This window comes from Trachypithecus francoisi, unplaced genomic scaffold, assembly GCF_009764315.1.
Source record: "Trachypithecus francoisi isolate TF-2019V2 unplaced genomic scaffold, Tfra_2.0 Lachesis_group2, whole genome shotgun sequence".
NCBI classification, from domain to species: Eukaryota; Metazoa; Chordata; class Mammalia; order Primates; family Cercopithecidae; genus Trachypithecus; species Trachypithecus francoisi.
Window position 1 is genome coordinate 135,111,583 of NW_022681465.1, and position 18,648 is coordinate 135,130,230.

General features: G+C 38.1%; 1 protein-coding gene across 3 annotated transcripts in view; it reads right to left on the reverse strand.

Moving 5' to 3' along the window:
• Positions 1 to 18,648, reverse strand: part of SGCD (sarcoglycan delta) — a 1,048,938-nt gene that overhangs the window by 137,196 nt on the left and 893,094 nt on the right. For all 3 annotated transcript variants that reach the window (XM_033180496.1, XM_033180497.1, XM_033180495.1), the window contains one exon: positions 18,015 to 18,134. In XM_033180496.1, coding sequence (XP_033036387.1) covers positions 18,015 to 18,134 — 120 coding nt within the window. The remainder of the gene's footprint in view (positions 1 to 18,014; positions 18,135 to 18,648) is intronic.

An 18,648-nucleotide genomic window follows, 5' to 3' on the forward strand; every position in this document is an offset into this window, starting at 1 on the left:
CACAGGAACATGGGATAGGGCGCTGGACTTCTGAGAATACACCAGGGAGGGCAATCATGGCCCTGTAAACCACCACTGGAGGCTTCTTCAGATAAAGAAATGGACTGGGTGGCCAGGGGCTATTTGGTGAAGCTCTAGTTAATGAGCTTTGCTGAGTATTTGCTTTGGGGCACTTCCAGCTGTTTAAGGTATATGAATGACTCTCTGATCCCTCTCCTCAGCCAGGCATTTCTTGTGGGCTTTTTGCCTGGCTTTTCCCACTGGGCAGTGGACCTCTCCAAGGCAGAGGTCAAACTCCAAGACCCAGTACATCTAAAGCTGAACTATTAATCTCCAATCCCAAATCTGCCATTGCTCCTATAAATTTCTGTTAATGATGTCACAATTATCTGACCGACAAGGCTAACAACACCAGAGGTATCCCCAACTTCCCTCCCCCTGATCCTCCACATTAAATTACTTGCCAAGTTTCATTAGTTCTATCTCAAGGTATTGTGTCTATTTGTTTTCTCTTCTCTTTCTATCCTAGTTTAGGCCTTTATGACTCTCCAACAAATGTATTACAATATTCTCGCAACTTAGGGGCATGCTCTCCCCTGCTTCTTTTTACTACGCTGTCAGGTGAGTTGTGAGACAATCCAACATTCAAAATCTTTCAATCCAGTCACGCAACAAATTTTACTGAGCAGTTATTGTGTGCCAGGTGCTATTCTAAGTCTATGAAACAAAACTTCCTGCTATCAGAAAGCTTACATCTAATGAGGAATGATAGAAAGAAAATAAACAAATATACATCATGTCACGTTGTAATAACTGGCCTGAAGAAGAATACAGCAGAATGGAGATGCAGACCAGGAATTGGCCAACTTTTTTTGTAAAGGGCCAGATAGTACATATTTTAGTCTTTCTGGGCCATATGATCTCTGTCTCAACTACTCAACTCTGCCACTGTACTGCAAAAGCAACCACAGACAAACTTAAATGAGTATGATCGTGCTCCATAGGCATGGGCAAGGACTTCATGTCTAAAACACCAAAAGCAACGGCAGCAAAAGCCAAAATTGACAAATGGGATCTCATTAAACTAAAGAGCTTTTGCACAGCAAAAGCAACTACCATCAGAGTGAACAGGCAACCTACAGAATGGGAGAAAATTTTTGCAACCTACTCATCTGACAAAGGGCTAATATCCAGAATCTACAAAGAACTCAAACAAATATACAAGAAAAAAACAAACAACCCCATCAAAAAGAGGGGAAAGGATATGAACAGACATTTCTCAAAAGAAGACATCCATACAGCCAACAGACACATGAAAAAATGCTCGTCATCACTCGCCAGCAGAGAAATGCAAATCAAAACCACAATGAGATACCATCTCACACCAGTTAGAATGGCAATCATTAAGAAGTCAGGAAACAATAGATGTTGGAGAGGATGTGGAGAAATAGGAACACTTTTACACTGTTGGTGGGATTGTAAACTAGTTCAACCATTATGGAAAACAGTATGGCGATTCCTCAAGGATCTAGAACTAGATGTACCGTATGACCCAGCCATCCCACTACTGGGTATATACCCAAAGGATTATAAATTACTCTACTACAAAGACACATGCACACGTATGTTTATTGCGGCACTATTCACAATAGCAAAGACTTGGAATCAACCCAAATGTCCATCTGTGACAGACTGGATTAAGAAAATGTGGCACATATACACCATGGAATACTATGCAGCCATCAAAAAGGATGAGTTTGCGTCCTTTGTAGGGACATGGATGCAGCTGGAAACCATCATTCTTAGCAAACTATCACAAGAAGAGAAAACCAAACACCGCATGTTCTCACTCATAGGTGGGAACTGAACAATGAGATCACTTGGACTCGGGAAGGGGAACATCACACACTGGGGCCTATCATGGGGAGGGGGGAGGAGGGAGGGATTGCATTGGGGAGTTATACATGATATAAACGTTATGCACATGTACCCTAGAACTTAAAGTATAATAAAAAATAAAAAAAATTAAAAAAATAAAAAAAAAAGAAAACCAAAAAAAAAAAATAATAAATAAAAAAAAAAAAAAAAAAAAAAAACAAAGCTTGGCAGTGGGTTGGGTCTGATTTGGCAAACAGGCTATAGTTGACCAATTCCTGTTGTAGACAGTGATGATAGGAACATGTTTTTGTTTTTTTTTTGAGACCGAGTCTTGCTCTGTGGAGTACAGAGCTGGAGTACAGTGGCACCATCATGGCTCACTGCAAGCTCTGCCTCCCAGGTTCACACCATTCTCCTGCCTCAGCCTCCTGAGTAACTGGGACTACAGACGCCCACCACCACGAACATGCTGTTTTTACAAAATGGTCAAGGAAGACCTCTTTGACAAGGCGATGTTTGAGCCATAAAGGAAGAGGCCATTAGCACATCTTGGAAAAGAGGATTCTATGCAGAGGGAACAGTAAGTAAAAATGCTAGGAGGTAAAAACATGCTTGGCACCAGTGTGTTAGGAGCTCAGCGAGCAAGGGAGAGATAACTTATCAAGTATTTTCCACTAATACCCTTCACAATCCCTGGGTTCCACTGTCTCACATACAACCATCCAACTATCATGATTTTCCATGCTCATACATCTGACTACTATAACAAGTATTTGCATATTTTTCCTAGCACCCATTCCCTCTCCTGATAACAACACCCCAATTTTTCTTTGGAGAAGTGCTCTATTTCACTCTCAGTCATTCCAACCCTAGCTCTAGCAGTGGGAATATGACCTAGGCCTTGCCAACCAGCACACTGTATCATCCTGGTCACCGTGACTAACCAGTTCAAGGATGGACACATGGTCCACAGCATTCCATACTGAATAAAACCCAGGACATCATTGGATTTGTATTGGGAAGATAACCACTTTTTCTGCTCACCAGCAGAGCTGAAGACAGAATACAAGATTAGAAAACAGAGCTGAGACATCGTTAAAAGAAAGAGAGAAAGACTAAATTTTGATTTCATTATTTGAGTCACTGAATCTAGCCTGCAGCCAACTACTCTTGGGCTTTTCAATCACATGAGGCAATAAATTTCCTTGCCTCTCCCTTTGAATTGGATTTATATCACAATCAAGTGAGACCCAAATGATAAACACGTCTGACTCCATTCACCAAGCCAAGACTCTATATTTTTCTTCCCTCCTCATCTATACTCAAAATCTAGCTCAAACGCACCTAATTGAAAGTTTAAGAAGATTTCTAAACTCTCTCTCTCTCCCACTACACCTAACCCCAGCTGAATTTTATAGGCACTTTGTTTCTATCCTCCTTAGATAGCTTGTTTTCTTCTTGGGCTCCCTCATCCACCATATGTGTCTATCTCCCTGATTAGACAGAGAGCTCCCATAGAGAGCAGGAACAGTGGTAATCATTGCTGAGTATTTGTGGCATCTGTAGCAGTGATTTGGCAATATCATATACATATGATAGACACACACATTTAATGAGTGAACATCACTAAGAACACTCCCACCCCTTTCACTGTAGCTATCATTTGCCAGGTTGCAATAGAGAGTTTCATCAAAAATGAATTCAAAAGGCTAAATGTACCATCTGATGTAGTCTTAAAAAAATAAGTTAAGCATCAAACCATATTTGAATTTCTGTAAGTCTTATGCTAATTTAAACAGCTTTGTACTTAATTAAAATGTTTTTCAATTGATAATAATGTAACTCGGATAATTAGCATCAAGTGGCATCTAGAGGATAAATTTAAAAAAACTAATCTACAGTATAAATATACCTAAGTAACAATTATAATAGCAATTTATAATTGCACTTTGTTTATAAATGCTATAATGTCCAATTCTTTGTTCAACGAAATTGGTCATTAATGAAAACTAAAGTCATGTTTTCCCTGGTGTTGTCACTGAAGATGCCTCTCAGTTGCACTGCCCTTTATGTTGCTTACCTTCTTGCTGCTTTTTAAAGGCCATGCCTGTCTGATCTTTTAAAATTGTGTTCTGAAATTACAGCTAAACTATATCATGCCTCATCTTGCATACTAAGTTTACACCTTTTTGGCAATGAAATGAATGGACCAAGTTGTAAGCCTAATTCTTTTGTGCCAGAGACCTTTGTAACATGGAAAAACCGGGGATGGCAAAAGCATTTTTTGTTCATGTGAAAAAAGACAGGGACTGGTACCTGAATGAAAGCAAGGCCCTGAAGACTAGGAGAATGGTGGCCCCATAAGGAAAATTAGGGGATAAATCTCTGGAAGTTTGGTGGAGGAGACATTAGTTTAGCAGCAAGTAAGGAAGTGGAAGTGATGTAAAGACCCCCATGAGGAAAAGTACAGGCTGCTGGGAATTTGAAACTGGAATTGAGAAGACAGTTTGAGGCAAGTACAGATTCAGGGGTCATCTGAAAAGAAGCAAATATTTAAACCATAAGTAGGACATCTGTAAATGTGGAATGTCCCACAGAAATGTGAACATAAAAAAAGGACTAAACTGTGGGGGAGTCTACAGGTTTGAATCCAAGTGACCAGGTGAAAGAAGAGTTAGAGAAGGGATCAGGGAATGGTCGGAGACTTAGGAGAATTGTGGAGCATTCTTAGGAAACAGTGGAGCATCCAGTAGCCAAAAAGGAGAGGAATATCTGGAAACTGTTGCTCCATTCTCTTTTCCTCTCATTGTGATAGCAATGTGCTGTGGAGTTTGGGAAAAGAAGAGTCCACTGATAGAAGTCGTAGAGTGTGGTGAAGAGTGCCTGAATTTAGATCCTGACCCTGCCATGTGCTCTCTGTGGAACTTTGGGCAAGTTATTATACCACTCTGTGCCTCAATCTGCTCATCTGTTAATGAAAGTAAGAAGCCTGGCTGGGCATGGTGGCTCATGCCTGTAATCCCAGCACTTTGGGAGGCTGAGGGAGGTGGATCACTTGAGGCCAGGAGTTTGAGACCAGCCTAGCCAATGTGGTGAAACCATCTCTACTAAAAATACAAATATTAGCCAGGCATGATGGTGCATATCTGTAATCCCAGCTACTCAGGAGGCTGAGGCACGAGAATCGCTTGAATCTGGGAGGCAGAGGTTGCAGTGAGCAGAGATTACACTACTGCACCCAATCCTGCATGACAAAGCAAAAGAAGGAAGGAAGAAAGGAGGGAAGGAAGGAAGGAAGGAGGGAGGGAGGGAGGGAGGGAGGGAGGAGGGAGGGAGGGAGGGAGGGAGGGAGGAAGGAAGGAGGGAGGGAGGAAGGAGGGAGGGAAGGAGGGAGGGAAGGAGGCAGGGAAGGAAGGAGGGAAGGAGGGAAGGAGGGAAGGAGGAGGGAAGGAGGGAGGAAGGAGGGAGGGAAGGAGGGAGAGAGGTAGGGAGGGAAGGAAGGAGGGAGGGAGGAGGGAGGGAGGGACGGAGGGAGGAAGGAAGGAAGGAAGGAAGCTTGTATCCTCCTAACAAGGTTATTGTGAGGATCAAATGCATTTATTCAGGGCAAGTGATTAGTTAAGCCCCTTACAGACACTAAGCACTCAACATATGCTAGCTATATTTATGTTGCAGCAAAATAGTAAAAGCTGAGCCTGAACTCACTTGAAAGTTACCAGGAGATTTGTGGCAAAATGATTTTGCTATCATAGTCTTGGGTCAGTGGTTCCCAAAGTGTAGCAGGCATCGGAATCACCTGGATGTCTTGCTTCAGCACAGCTTACTGAGGTCTATCCCTGAGTTTCTCATTCAGTAGCTCTGGGGTATAGCTTGAGAGTTTGCATTTCTAACAAGTAGACCACAGCTGATATTATTCCTCTCAGGACCATATTTTTGGAAATCATATGTCCTAGCGACTTGGGGGAATAGTGGAAAGTCAGCCTGGCCTTCAATCTCTTCATTACTTAAGGTCCAACTGGAGAATACATATGATAGTGAGACCAGCCTTACTCACACATGCATGAAAAGGGCTGTGTAATACTTCCTAGCCTATAAAAGTGTTTTCTATTTTGGCCCCGACTATGTCAACAAAATCCACTGATCCAAATGTACTTGATTTATGAATACCCCTACAAGTTCTAAGCAAATTTCTTTTGTGAACACACAAGGGCTGTGTCCAATTTCAGGATTTGATGGGTCCTCTGAAACTCAGCTATTACCACAATCAAACAGCAAGATGGCTGACTAGAGTCGTCAGGTGCTTATCTTCCCACAAAAAGAGGATGCAAACAACAAACAAACAGCTATATTTCAACTGGAGTGACTGAGGAAATACAATGGACATCACTAGGGCAGTGGCAAGATCCCTGTGGAACATGGAAACCCAGGAAAGCACCATAGAGAGAGGAGCAAAGCACCCTACCTCTGCCACATTATCTCCTTTACTGGGATTAACTTGCAGCCTAGAGGGATTTTATTTTTAAGGGAAAAAGTAAGCTGGAGACCCCCAGTGGTCCTTATTACTGCTACACATACCTGTAGTCCTTGCTGCCAGATAGTTCTGTAGTCTTTGTAGGCCCCGAATCCAGTTTGGGGAGTTGAGGTCATGCAGTTGCACTGCCCCAGAGTAGGACTCTCCACTGTGCAACCTCCATCCACTGTGACCTAAGCTGCTACAGAACCATAGCATCTTAACAATGGATCAACTGCTAGAGTGCACGCTGCTCTGGAGGTTGGTAGCCATTGCCTCTCTCCATTTCTGAGGCATTGCCATTATACCACCATACTCACATGGGTAGTTACAGTACCACAACCCTGGCTACTAAGAGTCTAGGCTCAGTGGAGCAGCTGAGATGCTGCCTTAAAATCCATCCAGCACCCTTATTCCCACACAGGCAGACCTGCGTAGTGGAGAAGGTGACACACAGCTGGCTGACCTGCTGTACCTGCACATGTCCAGCCCAACAGTCAGCCTGCTGGTGGGCCTGCCAGTAGAAAACCTTGTGAGTAACCAGCCCATAGTATCCAAATGCACCAAGCCCAGCTGCCAGTCCAGTACCTCCAGCTCTCAGCAAAACTTCACTACTGCCATCACAAACTCATGTGCCCTAGGTCACTGACATAATCACAGCTATCACTGACAAAGATTTCAGCTAAAGAAACTGCAAAGAAGCTATGTTACTGAGTCCACCCAGAACAAAAGCCAATGCACCATTCCCAACCAACATCCTAGGATGCATCTATAGGAAAAAGTCTCTCCCTGCAAAAGCTACCCCACAAAATTGAAAATGGTGACTATTCCACTAGATGCACAGATATCAACATAGGGGTACAAGAAATATAAAAAAGCAAAAGAACACCTCTAAAAGAACACAATAATTCTCTAGTAACAGAGCCCTGCCAAAATAAAATGTACAGAATTCCTGAAAAGGAATTCAAAATAATGATCTTAGGAAACTCATTGAGCTACAAGAAAATACAGACCAATAATTCAATGAAATAGGAAAAAATTCATCTTCTGAATGAGAAATTCAACAGAGATAAATATTATAAAAATCCCAGAAATCTTGGAGTTGAAAAATTCAATAAATGAAACAAAAAATATGACTGACAGTGTCAATAACAAATTTGGTTAAGCATTAGAAAGAATTTTTGAACTCGAAGACAGGTATTTTGAAGTAGTCCAGTCAGATAAAAGGTTTAAGAATAAGCATGAATAAAGATAGCCTACAGGATTTATGAGACACTATTAACAAATGTTTACATTATACAAATGCCAGATGGGGAAGAGATGAAGAAAGGCACAGAACACTTATTTAACAAAATAATAGCTGAAAACTTCTCACGTCTAGAAAGATATATGCAAATCCAGATCCAGGAAAGTAAAAGATTCCCAATTAGATTCAACCCCAAAAGATTCTCTCCAAGGAACAATATAATCAAATTTTCAAAAGTCAAAGCAAAAGAGAGAATTCTAAAAGCTGCAAGAAAAATGTGTCAAGTCGTAAATAAGAAAATATCTAATAGACTACCAGCAAATTTCTCAAAAGAAACCTTGCAGGCCAGGATAGAATGAAATAATATATTCAAAGTGTTAAGTGATAATAACTGCCAGCCAAAAAAACACAATAGCCAGCATGCTGTCCTTCACAAATAAAGGAGAAAAAAAGACTTTTGCACACAAGCAAAAGCTGAGGGAATTTGTCATAACTTGCCTGGACTTACAAAATATCCTTAAGGGAGTGCTACATCTGGAGATGAAAGAACAAAACCAACTATCATGAAACACGGGAATGTATAAAGCTCACTGTAGAAGTAAATTCATAATCAGACTCAAAATACCCTATTGCTAACAGTGGTACTATGTAAATCTTTCAATCCCTTAATATGAAGGTTAAAAGTCAAACAGTCAAAAACAATAACAACTACAATTAGTAGTTAAGAAACACACACACATATGTATATGAAGTATATATTATACACATTATATATGTATATATGTGTATAGTGTGTATCTATATATAGTGTACATATAATTTTTATATATTATATATAAAATGTGTATATATAATATGTATATATACATTATATATGTATATATATTTCATGTATATATAATGTATATATTTATATATACTAATATTAATGTATATTTTAAGGCAACAAAATATCAAAAATATAAATTTTTGGCAGGGAGGAAAAAAGTCTAGAGTATTTTTCATGTGACTGGAATTAAATTGTTATTAGCTTAAAATAATCTATTGTAACTATAAGACTTCATGTTAGCCCCATAGTAATCACAAATAAATTACAGCAGATACACAAACAAGAAAGAGAAAGAAAACAAAGCTTAGTACCACAGAGAACCACTACACTACAGAGGTAAAAAAGAGGGGAAGTAAGTTCTCACCTATCAAAAATAACTTTGAATGTAATGGATAAAATTCTTTAATTAAAATATATACAGTGACTGAATGGATTAAAGAACAAGACCCAATTATATGCTGCCTACAAGAGAGTCACCTCATTATTAAACACATAGACTGAAAGTGGAGAAATGAAAAAAGACAATCCATTCTAATGGAAATGAAAAGCAAGCAGAAGTAGCCATACTTGTATCAAATAAAGTAGACTTTAAGTCAAAAACTATAAAAAGAAAGGAGAAGGTCATTGTATAGTGATAAAAGAATCAATTCAACAAGAAAACGTAACAATTGTAAATATAGAAACCCAATACCAAAGCACCCAAATATAGAAAGCACATATTACTAGATCTAAAGGGACAGATTGGCTCCAAAACAGTAATAATAGAAGACTTCAGCACCTCACTTTCAACAATGGAAAGATCACTTATACAGAAAATTAACAAAGAAATATTGGACTTAAACTGCACCATAGACCAAACGGACCTAATAGGCATTTATGGAACATTCCATCTAAAAGCTGTAGAATATACATTCTTTTCAACTACACATTAAACATTCTCCAAAACAGATCACATGTTAGGCCACGAAACAAGTCTTAACAAAGAAGATAAAGATTATATCAAGCTTTTTTTTTCTGACAATGGTATAAAACTAGAAATCAACTAGAAGAAAAACTTCAGAACTTTCTGAATACATGTAAACAACATTCTCCTCAACAAGGTAACAATGAAATTAAAAAGGAAATTTAAATTTGTTGAGAGAAATAAGAATAAAAACACATCATGCCAAAGCCTATGAGACATAGCAAAAGCAGTCATTATTTGAAGGAATTTCATGCAATTAATGCCTATATCAAAAAAGTAAAATGATTTATATTAAGCAACCTAAAGATATACTTCAAGGAACTAGAAATGTTAAGAGCAAAACCTAAAGTTGGTAGAAGAAAGTAAATAATAAAGATTGACTAGAATTAAAAAGAAAGTAAATAATAAAGATCGACTAGAATTAAAAAATAGAGATTAGAGTTAAAAGATCAATGAAACAAAGTAGTTTTTTTTGAAAATATAAACAAAATTGACAAATGTTTAGTTAGACTAATACAAAAATAGAAGACTCAAATAAAATCAGAGGTGAAAAAGTAAACATTACAACTCATACCACAGAAATAAAAAGGATTTTTATATATCTATATGACTATCTATCTACCAACAAATTTGACAATCTAGATGAAATAATAAATTCTTGGACCCCATAGAATCTAACAAGATTGGATTATGAAGAAATAGACAATGGGAACAGACCAATAATGAGTAAAGAAATTGAATCAGTAATAAAAAGTCTTCCATCAAAGAAAAGCCCAGGACATAATGGCTTCACTGCTGACTTCTTGCCAAACACTTAAAGAAGAAATATCAATTCTTTTCAAACTATTCCATAACATTGGAGAAGAGAAAACACTTCCAAACTCATGTTACAAGGCCAGCATCACCTTGATATCAAAACCAGAAAAGAACACAACAAAAAAAGAAAACTATAGGCTAATATCTCTGACAAACATAGATACAAAATTTCTCAACAAAATATTAACCAACTTAATTTAACAGCAAATTAAAAAGATTATTCTATGATCAAGTGGGATTCATCCCAGGAATGCAAGGATGGTTCACCATCAGCAAATCCATAAGTGTGATATATTACATTAACAGAAAGAAAGACAAAAACATATGATCATTTTAATACATTCAGAAGAAGCACTTGACAAAATTCAACATCCAATTGCAAGAAATTCATCAAATTAAGTATAAAAGGTATGTACCTCAACACAATAAAGACCATATACAAGAAATCACCAGCTAACATCATAATGAAGGGGAAGTTTCCTCTAATATTAGGAATAGGACAAGAATGCCCACTCTCACCACTTGTATTCAATGAAGTACAGGAAGTTGTGGCCAGAGAAATTAACCAAGAGAAAGAAAAAAGCAAACAAAATGGAAAGGAGGAAATCAAATTGTCCCTGTTTGAAGGTGATAAGATTTTATATATAACATACGGAAAACCCTAAAGATTCCACCAAAAAAAATTATTAGAATTAAGAAATCTAAGTCAATTCTAATCAGTAAAGTTGCAGGACATCAAATGGACATATACAAATCAGTAGCATTTCCATATGCTAATAGTGAACTATTTGAAAAAAAATCAAGAAAGCAATCCCACTTAAAATAGCTACAAAAAGTAAGATACTTATGAATAAACTTAAGCAAGGAGGTGAAAGATCTCTATACTGAAAACTATACAATATTGATGAAATAAATTGAAGAGGACACAAATAAATGAAGAGAGACTCCATGTTCACAGATTAGATTAATTCTTAAGTTGTTAAAATTTCCATACTACCCAAAGTATTCTACAGATTTAATGTAATCCCTATCAAAAATACCAATGACATTACTCACAGAAATAGGAAAAAAAATTTTAAAATTCATCTGGAACCACAGAAGACTCTCAATAGCCAAAACAATTATGAGCAAAAAGAATTAAACTGCAGCCATTACAATTCTAAACATACTACCAAGCTATAATAACCAAAATAACATGGTATTTGGCATAAAAGTAGACACATACACCAATGGAAGAGAATAGAGATCCCAGGAATAAATTCACACACCTACACCAATTGTCTTTTCACAAAGTTGATAAAAACACATATTGGGGAAAAAATAGTCTCTTCAATAAATGGTGCCAGAAAATTGGATATCCACATGCGGAAGAATGAGACTAGACTTCTACCTCTCACTATATATAAAAATCATGTCAAAATGGATTTAAAGATGGAAATGTAAACCCAAAACTACAATATTAGAAGAAGGCGTAGAGAAAATACTTCATGACATTGGGCTAAGGAAGGATTTTTTAGGTGAGATCTCAAAAGCACAAGCAACAAAGGTAAAAATATGGGATTACATAAAACTAAAAAGCTTTTTCACAGCCAAGGAAACAAGAGAATGAAGAGATAACTGACTGCATGGGAGAAAATGTTGACAAACTATACATCTGACAGGAGTTAATATCTAGAATACACAGGTAACAGCAAAAAAGCAAAATAATCCAATTTTAAATAGGCAAAAGACCTTACTAGATATTTCTCAAAAGACATACCAATGTTTAACAGGTATATGAAAATATGCTCAGCATCATTAACCATTTAAACATAAATGAAACGCAAATGAGGTACCATCTCTCTCCAGTTAGGAGTATTATCAAAAAGACAAAAGATAGCAAGTATTGATGAGGATGTGAAAAAAAGGGAATCCTTAACATTGTTAGTGGGAATATAAATAAGTATAACTACTACAGAAAACAGTAAGGAGGCTCTACAAATAATTAAAATAGAACTACCATATGATCTAGCAATCCCACTACAGGATATATACCCAAAGTAAATGAAATCAATACATCAAAGAGATGTCTGCAGTTCCACATTTACTGCAGTACTAGTCACAATAGCCAAGACTTGGAATCAACCCACATAGCCAACAACAAATACATAAAAAAATGCATAAAGAAAATATGTTATGTTTACACAATGGAATACTATTCAGCCATAAAAAGAATAATATTCTGTCATTTGAGACAAAATGGGCAAACCTGGAGGACATTTTGCTAAGTAAAATAAACCAGACATACAAAGAAAAATACCACAGGATCTCATTCATATGTGGAATTTTTAAAAAGTTGATTTTATATTAAATAGAAGTTGAGAATAGAAAGGTGGAAGTTGATTTTATATTACATAGAAGTTGAGAATAGAAAGGTGGTTACCATAAATTGGGAGGGGATGGAGGAGAGAAGGATGGGGAGTTTGGTTAATGGGTAAAAGTTGCATTTAGATAGGAGAAATAAGTTATGGTGTTCTACTGCGCAGTAGGGTGACTACAGTTAATAGTAAGTTATATATTACAAAATAGCTACAAGACAGGTTTTTGAATGTTGTCATCAAAAAGAAATGTTAAATGCACAAGGTGTTGAATATGCTAACTACCTTAGTTTCATCATTATATGATGGATACATGTATCAAAAAATCAAATTGTATGTTTGCCTGTGATGTGTTGATTGGAAAAAAAAATCGGTTACCAACAACAGTTAGTGTGTACTGAATGCTTACTGTGTTCCACACACTGTACTACGAACTCTACACACACTGTGCAGTTCAGTACTCCCAACGGCACAGAGCACCAGACATTATTACCCTATGTCACAGAGTTATAAGAGGATCCCTAGAACAGTGAAGCAACGTGCCCAAAGCACTATCTGACAACAGAAACGAGGATATATAGTTAGCTACAAAACATGTGTTTTTAGTTACTCTAATGCATGGCTCTTGGTTGCTCTGTTTTCCCCAGGAAAGTCATGCATGTATGAGAGATCAGGGACTACAGTCTACCTACATTTACTCCTCCTATATGTTTTACAGAATAAAAGTTTCCAAATAATTGAACTTCTAGTCTTTTTTGCCATGCTATTCAAGATCCCTTGAAAGTGCTCAAGGTTGTCATTGTCCAAAAAACTGAATAGGTGGGTGTGGTTTTCCAGAGAAAAAATTTTAAAATTGTTCTGAATCCACAAGTAAAGCTACTACATACAAGAGACATTATGTTTTTTAGGTCTCTACTGCTTATTTCTCCTCTACTTGCTATCAACTTAAATAATTGACTTTTCACATAGCATTTACTTATGTTTCTTATTATATTCATTCTTCCTTCCCTTTGTTATTTTGTTATTTTTTTTCTCTTTTTCTATGCAAATGGAAACTAAAGCTTAGAGAGCAAACATACTTGAATACGGTCACTCAGCTCCTAAGTGGTCCTGATAAGGATAAAACCCAGCTATGTTAGATGCTACCATGAAATGTGCAACCAGATTCAAACCTCCCAAGAGTTTATATGGTCTGACAACTCAAAAAGACAAATTTCTCATTATGCTGAAAAGAAACTGCCTAGACTTGTCATTCCACACCATATGGCTGAATCCCAGCTGACAGGAAGCTCATTTCTGCAACACACTAGGCTCATTTCATTGAGTAGGTTGATGCAAGATTTGTAGGGTGGTCATTTCCAAGTCTTTTTAGCACTGATAGCAGCAGTGATATTTATTTTGATGCTTCCTTTCTACATTTCACATAAAAAAGCAAATGTTCCTAATGATGAAGAGAGACAGATTTTATCCTGCATTATTCTCTAAATGAAATACCACAAACATAGCTGCAAACAACAGCGAAAACACCCACCTGCTTTGAAGTGACCAAAACCTATCATCATTTCTCAGTCTTCAGTCTAAGTAACTGTGGGGTAGGGCTGGGTAGACATTAAGTTCTGAAGTGGCACCATCACAGAGTTTTGTATGTTAAGATTAAGCCAAAGTGTTTGGACGTTTAAAATTATCCTCTTTGCAAAGTCAGATGTTAAAATGGTGAAATGACTCACGATGCACCAAGGAATTAACAGGAAGTGCCAAATTCACTCGGATAGAATGATCTGGGTGTGAGATGACACCACTTTTTCCCCCAGGGATTTTTTTACAGTTGGTACTGCAAAGTATTCTTTTTTTTTTTTTTTTTTTTTTTTTTTGAGACGGAGTTTCACTATGTTGCCTGGGCTGGAGTGCAGTGGCACAATCTTGGCTCACTGCAACCTCCAACTCCTGGGTTCAAGCAATTCTTCTGCCTCAGCCTCCCCAGGAGCTGGGACTACAGCTGTGTGCCACCACACCTGGCTAAGTTTTGTATTTTTAGTACAGACGGGGTTTCACCATGTTGGCCAGGCTGGTCTTGAAATCCTGACCTCATGATCCACCCGCCTGGGGCTCCCAAAGTGCTGCGATTATAGATGTGAGCCAGTGCGCCTGGCCCAAAGTGCTCTTAAACACGAGGAGAGCTCAAAGTCTCTGGGTTTCCCTCCACACCAGCCAAGAATTAAAACAGAAAATGCCATTTCTACAAAAAGAGAAAAGCATAAATTGTGAAAAAAGGAGAAGTCTTAACATATTTACATGTAGTGAAGTGCACTGAGGCTGGATTCTATCGGCAGGGGTTTGAACATGGGCCCTACCACTTACTGGCACTTGATCTTGGGCAATGTTCCCCTTCTGAAAATGAGACCAAATAGAGGAGGCAGCAAGTATAGGGCTTTCAGGTAAAGCCCTCCATGTCCAACATGCCTGGTTGGGAATTCTAGCTGTCAGCTATGCTTTGGTTCGCCTTTCCCTATGGCTCAGCTCAACTGTGTCATCTGTAAAACAGGGGTGATAAAAACGGTATCTACTCCACAAGGTGTTTCTGAGGTGTAAATATAATGCATATCAGGCATAGTACCTAAATCATAGCAAGTACTCAATAGACTTTTTATAAAAAGATTATCCACATAAGCAGCTTTAAAAAATAAGTTAAAAGTGGTCCCCAGAGGATACAGAGGTGGAAAAGAATCAAACGATACTAAGACTACAATGTCTCAACTCTTCCCTTTCAAATCCTCACTGACATGGTTTGGCTGTGTCTTCACTCAAATCTGATCGTGAACTGTAGCAACCATAAGTCCCCATGTGTCATGGAAGGAATCCAGTTGGAGGTAATTGAATCATAGGGGCAGGTTTTTCCTATGCTGTTCTCGTGATCATGAGTAAGTCTCACGAGATCTGATGGTTTCATAAAGAGCAGTTCCCCTGCACATGCTCTCTTGCCTGCTGCCATGTAAAATGTGCCTTTGTTCTTCCTTTGCTTTCTGCCATGATTGTGAGGCCTCTCCAGCCACTTGCAAATGTGAGTCCATTAAACCTCTTTTTCTTTATAAATTACCCAGTCTAGGGTATGTCTTTATTAGCAGGGTGAGAACAGACTAATACACTTGCCTACAACCCAGAGAAATCTTGGTCCTTCATCTATTTTATTTATTGGGACTATGTATGAAATTTTATTTTTAAAAGCTTTGGTCACTGGAAAACATTGTTTAAAAATGTCCTCTCTAGGTAACTCTAATTTTACGGATATAAAAAAGCAAGGCCCTGAAAGATAAAGGGAGTTGTTTCAGATCATGCCACAGGTTGACCACTGACTGGGGATTAGATTGCACCTGGCTTTATCGTCTCTGCACCCTGCATTTTTAGCTCCATTAAGCCCCATAAGGATGGTCACTTCCATCTTTTGACTATGCTGAGCTCATGATGGCCAGGATGAGATTGGGACAGGAGAGTATAACGGGGCCAGTAACAGTGTTAGGGAAGTCAGGGGCAAATACAAGTGTGAGAGTTGGGGGTGAGGTAATAAGATACATGTTCATACATGTACATATGTGTGCATTTGACCATGATAGGCATTCAAGACCCACTGAATTTGAGAGGCTGACAGAATATCCAGATGAAGAAGATCCAGAATTCAAGGAAGATACCAGGCTGGAGATGAAGCTCTAAGAGTCATCCAGAAAGGAAATTAGACATGTATGTGTACTGAGAGAGGAAGACAGAAATAGCCCAGACAAGCTGATTGTGGGAGGACGTAAAGACCAAGAAAAAATACAGGAGTAATGGAAGACAAAGAAGATGCAGAGTGCAAATAATAATGCAGAGATAAATATAATTTCAAGTAAAAGTACCTTATAATAAATAATACTAATAATTTAAGATAATAACACATAGCACTTATTGGACACTTAGGATTTTGGCCAACTCAGTATTTTACATAGATGATTTCATTCAATCATTTTAGCAGTCTCAGAAGATAGATACTTCTATTATACCAATTTTATAAACAGGTAATCAAGCAGGCACAGAGAGGTTAGACACTTTGCTTTAGGTTACACAGCTAGTAAAGGATAGAAATTGGGTTAAAAATGGGTTAATTCTAGAGGCTGAGATTTTAATCACTGTGCTACAGTGAATCTCAGGGAGCTAAAGAAGGAAAAGTAGCATTAGCATTAATAGTAATAGTAGTATAAGCAGTAACAGCAGCAACAGCACCTATGGTTGACTGAGTACTATTTTGTGCTAGGGGCTGTGATAAGTGGATGTAACAGAGTCTCATTTAATCTTAGGACTGTGATAAGTGGATGTAACAGAGTCTCATTTAATCTTAGGGACAACTCAAGATGGGAGATGTTCTTAGCCTTATTGAGCAGAAAAGGAAACTGGCTCAGTGATGCCAGCAACTTGCCCAAAGTCACAAAATTAGTGGGTGACAGCAGGAATTAAAAGCCAGGTCAGTTTGAGTTCCAGGACCCTTAAATCACCATGCTAGATCATTTCAGTGTACAGCCGTCAAAGATTCATTTGTTATGTGCTCAAATTCAATAATTTCAACAGTGAGATCATAGAAATTTCTGCAAATATTTTTAGTAACGAATTCCCAGTGTTTTCACCAGAGCTTCTAATTCAGTAAATCAGAGTTGGAACTATGAACCTAAACCCTTCCAAAGTTTCCTAGATGATTCTTCAGTTACAACCAGGTTTAGGAATCGCTGTATCATTTATGCAAGTCTGGAATGCATCAAGCATGACTGCCAGTCTGTGAGTACAGGATGTGCTAAATGAGACTTCTTTGGATAAGCACTCATTCTCACACAAAGCTCAGTGTTGAAAGATGTGCCAAAAAGACTTGACAGCTTGAGAAATTTCCACTAGGGGACAAGACTTAGAGAGGTTCAACTGCCTTGCTTTAAAAGAATCCAGGAAACTGGCCTAAATCACTCTTCTAGACACCATTTGTCTTAGTCAGTTCAGGTTGCTGTAACAAAGTACCATAGCCTGGGTGGCTTATAAACAACAGAAATTGATTTCTCGTAGCTCTGGAGGCTGGAAGTCTGAGATCAGATACCAGCCTAGTCAGGTTCTTGTGAGGCTCCTATTCCAGGTTGTAGACTGCTAACTTCTTGGACTCTCTCATGTCAGAGAGGGATCTCTGGTCTTTTCATCCCGTTGGAAGGACACTAAGCCCATTCATGAGGGCTTCACCCTTATGACTTAATTACCCCTCAAGGCTCCACCTCCTAATACCATTAACTTGGGAGTTACGATTTCAACATATGAATTTTGGGAGGACACATCCTGTTCATAACACCATTTTGCTTCTCCTCTAAAATATACATAGTAACATCAAACAAGTTAAATGATTCAAGTTTCCTTACCTAAAACTCGTAATCTTTCAGCTCCTACTACCACTTCATTATCGTCTGCGGAGAAGAGCAATTTTCCAGAAACAGTTTTTACCTCAAACTTTTTGCCATAAGCTTCTACAGCTTTTGGACCTGAGAGGAGAGAGGGAGAGAGAGAGAGAAACAAGCAAACAAAAAAATCCCCATTAGTCTCATCGCTTTGACTACAAAAAGGTTTTCATAGAACATACACATCTAACAAGATTGCATGGGAGTTCAGTGTTCAGTGGACTGGTTTTCAAAAGTTGACCATGAAAATCAGTCTAATGAGTTTAGCCAGGTCTTGTCAATTACTTTTAATAATATATTCTTGGGCTATAGTTTTGAAGACCAGCAAGCCCTTCCTCCAAACTAAACCTTGACTGTGATTTCCTTCAGCTAACCACCAAATTACTGTCAAATACTTGTGGATTTTTGCTTGCATATATCAAGGCACCAGAGGCTCAACACTTCTTGAGGCAATCACATAATCTTTGGCCCTCCCTAATTATCAGAAAGAACTTTTTAAAATTCAGCTCAAATGTGTTTAACTTTGTATCCTTAACCTACTGGTTGCATTTGACACCAAGAGAAATCTATTTCCTCAGTATATAGATTATTTCCTAGC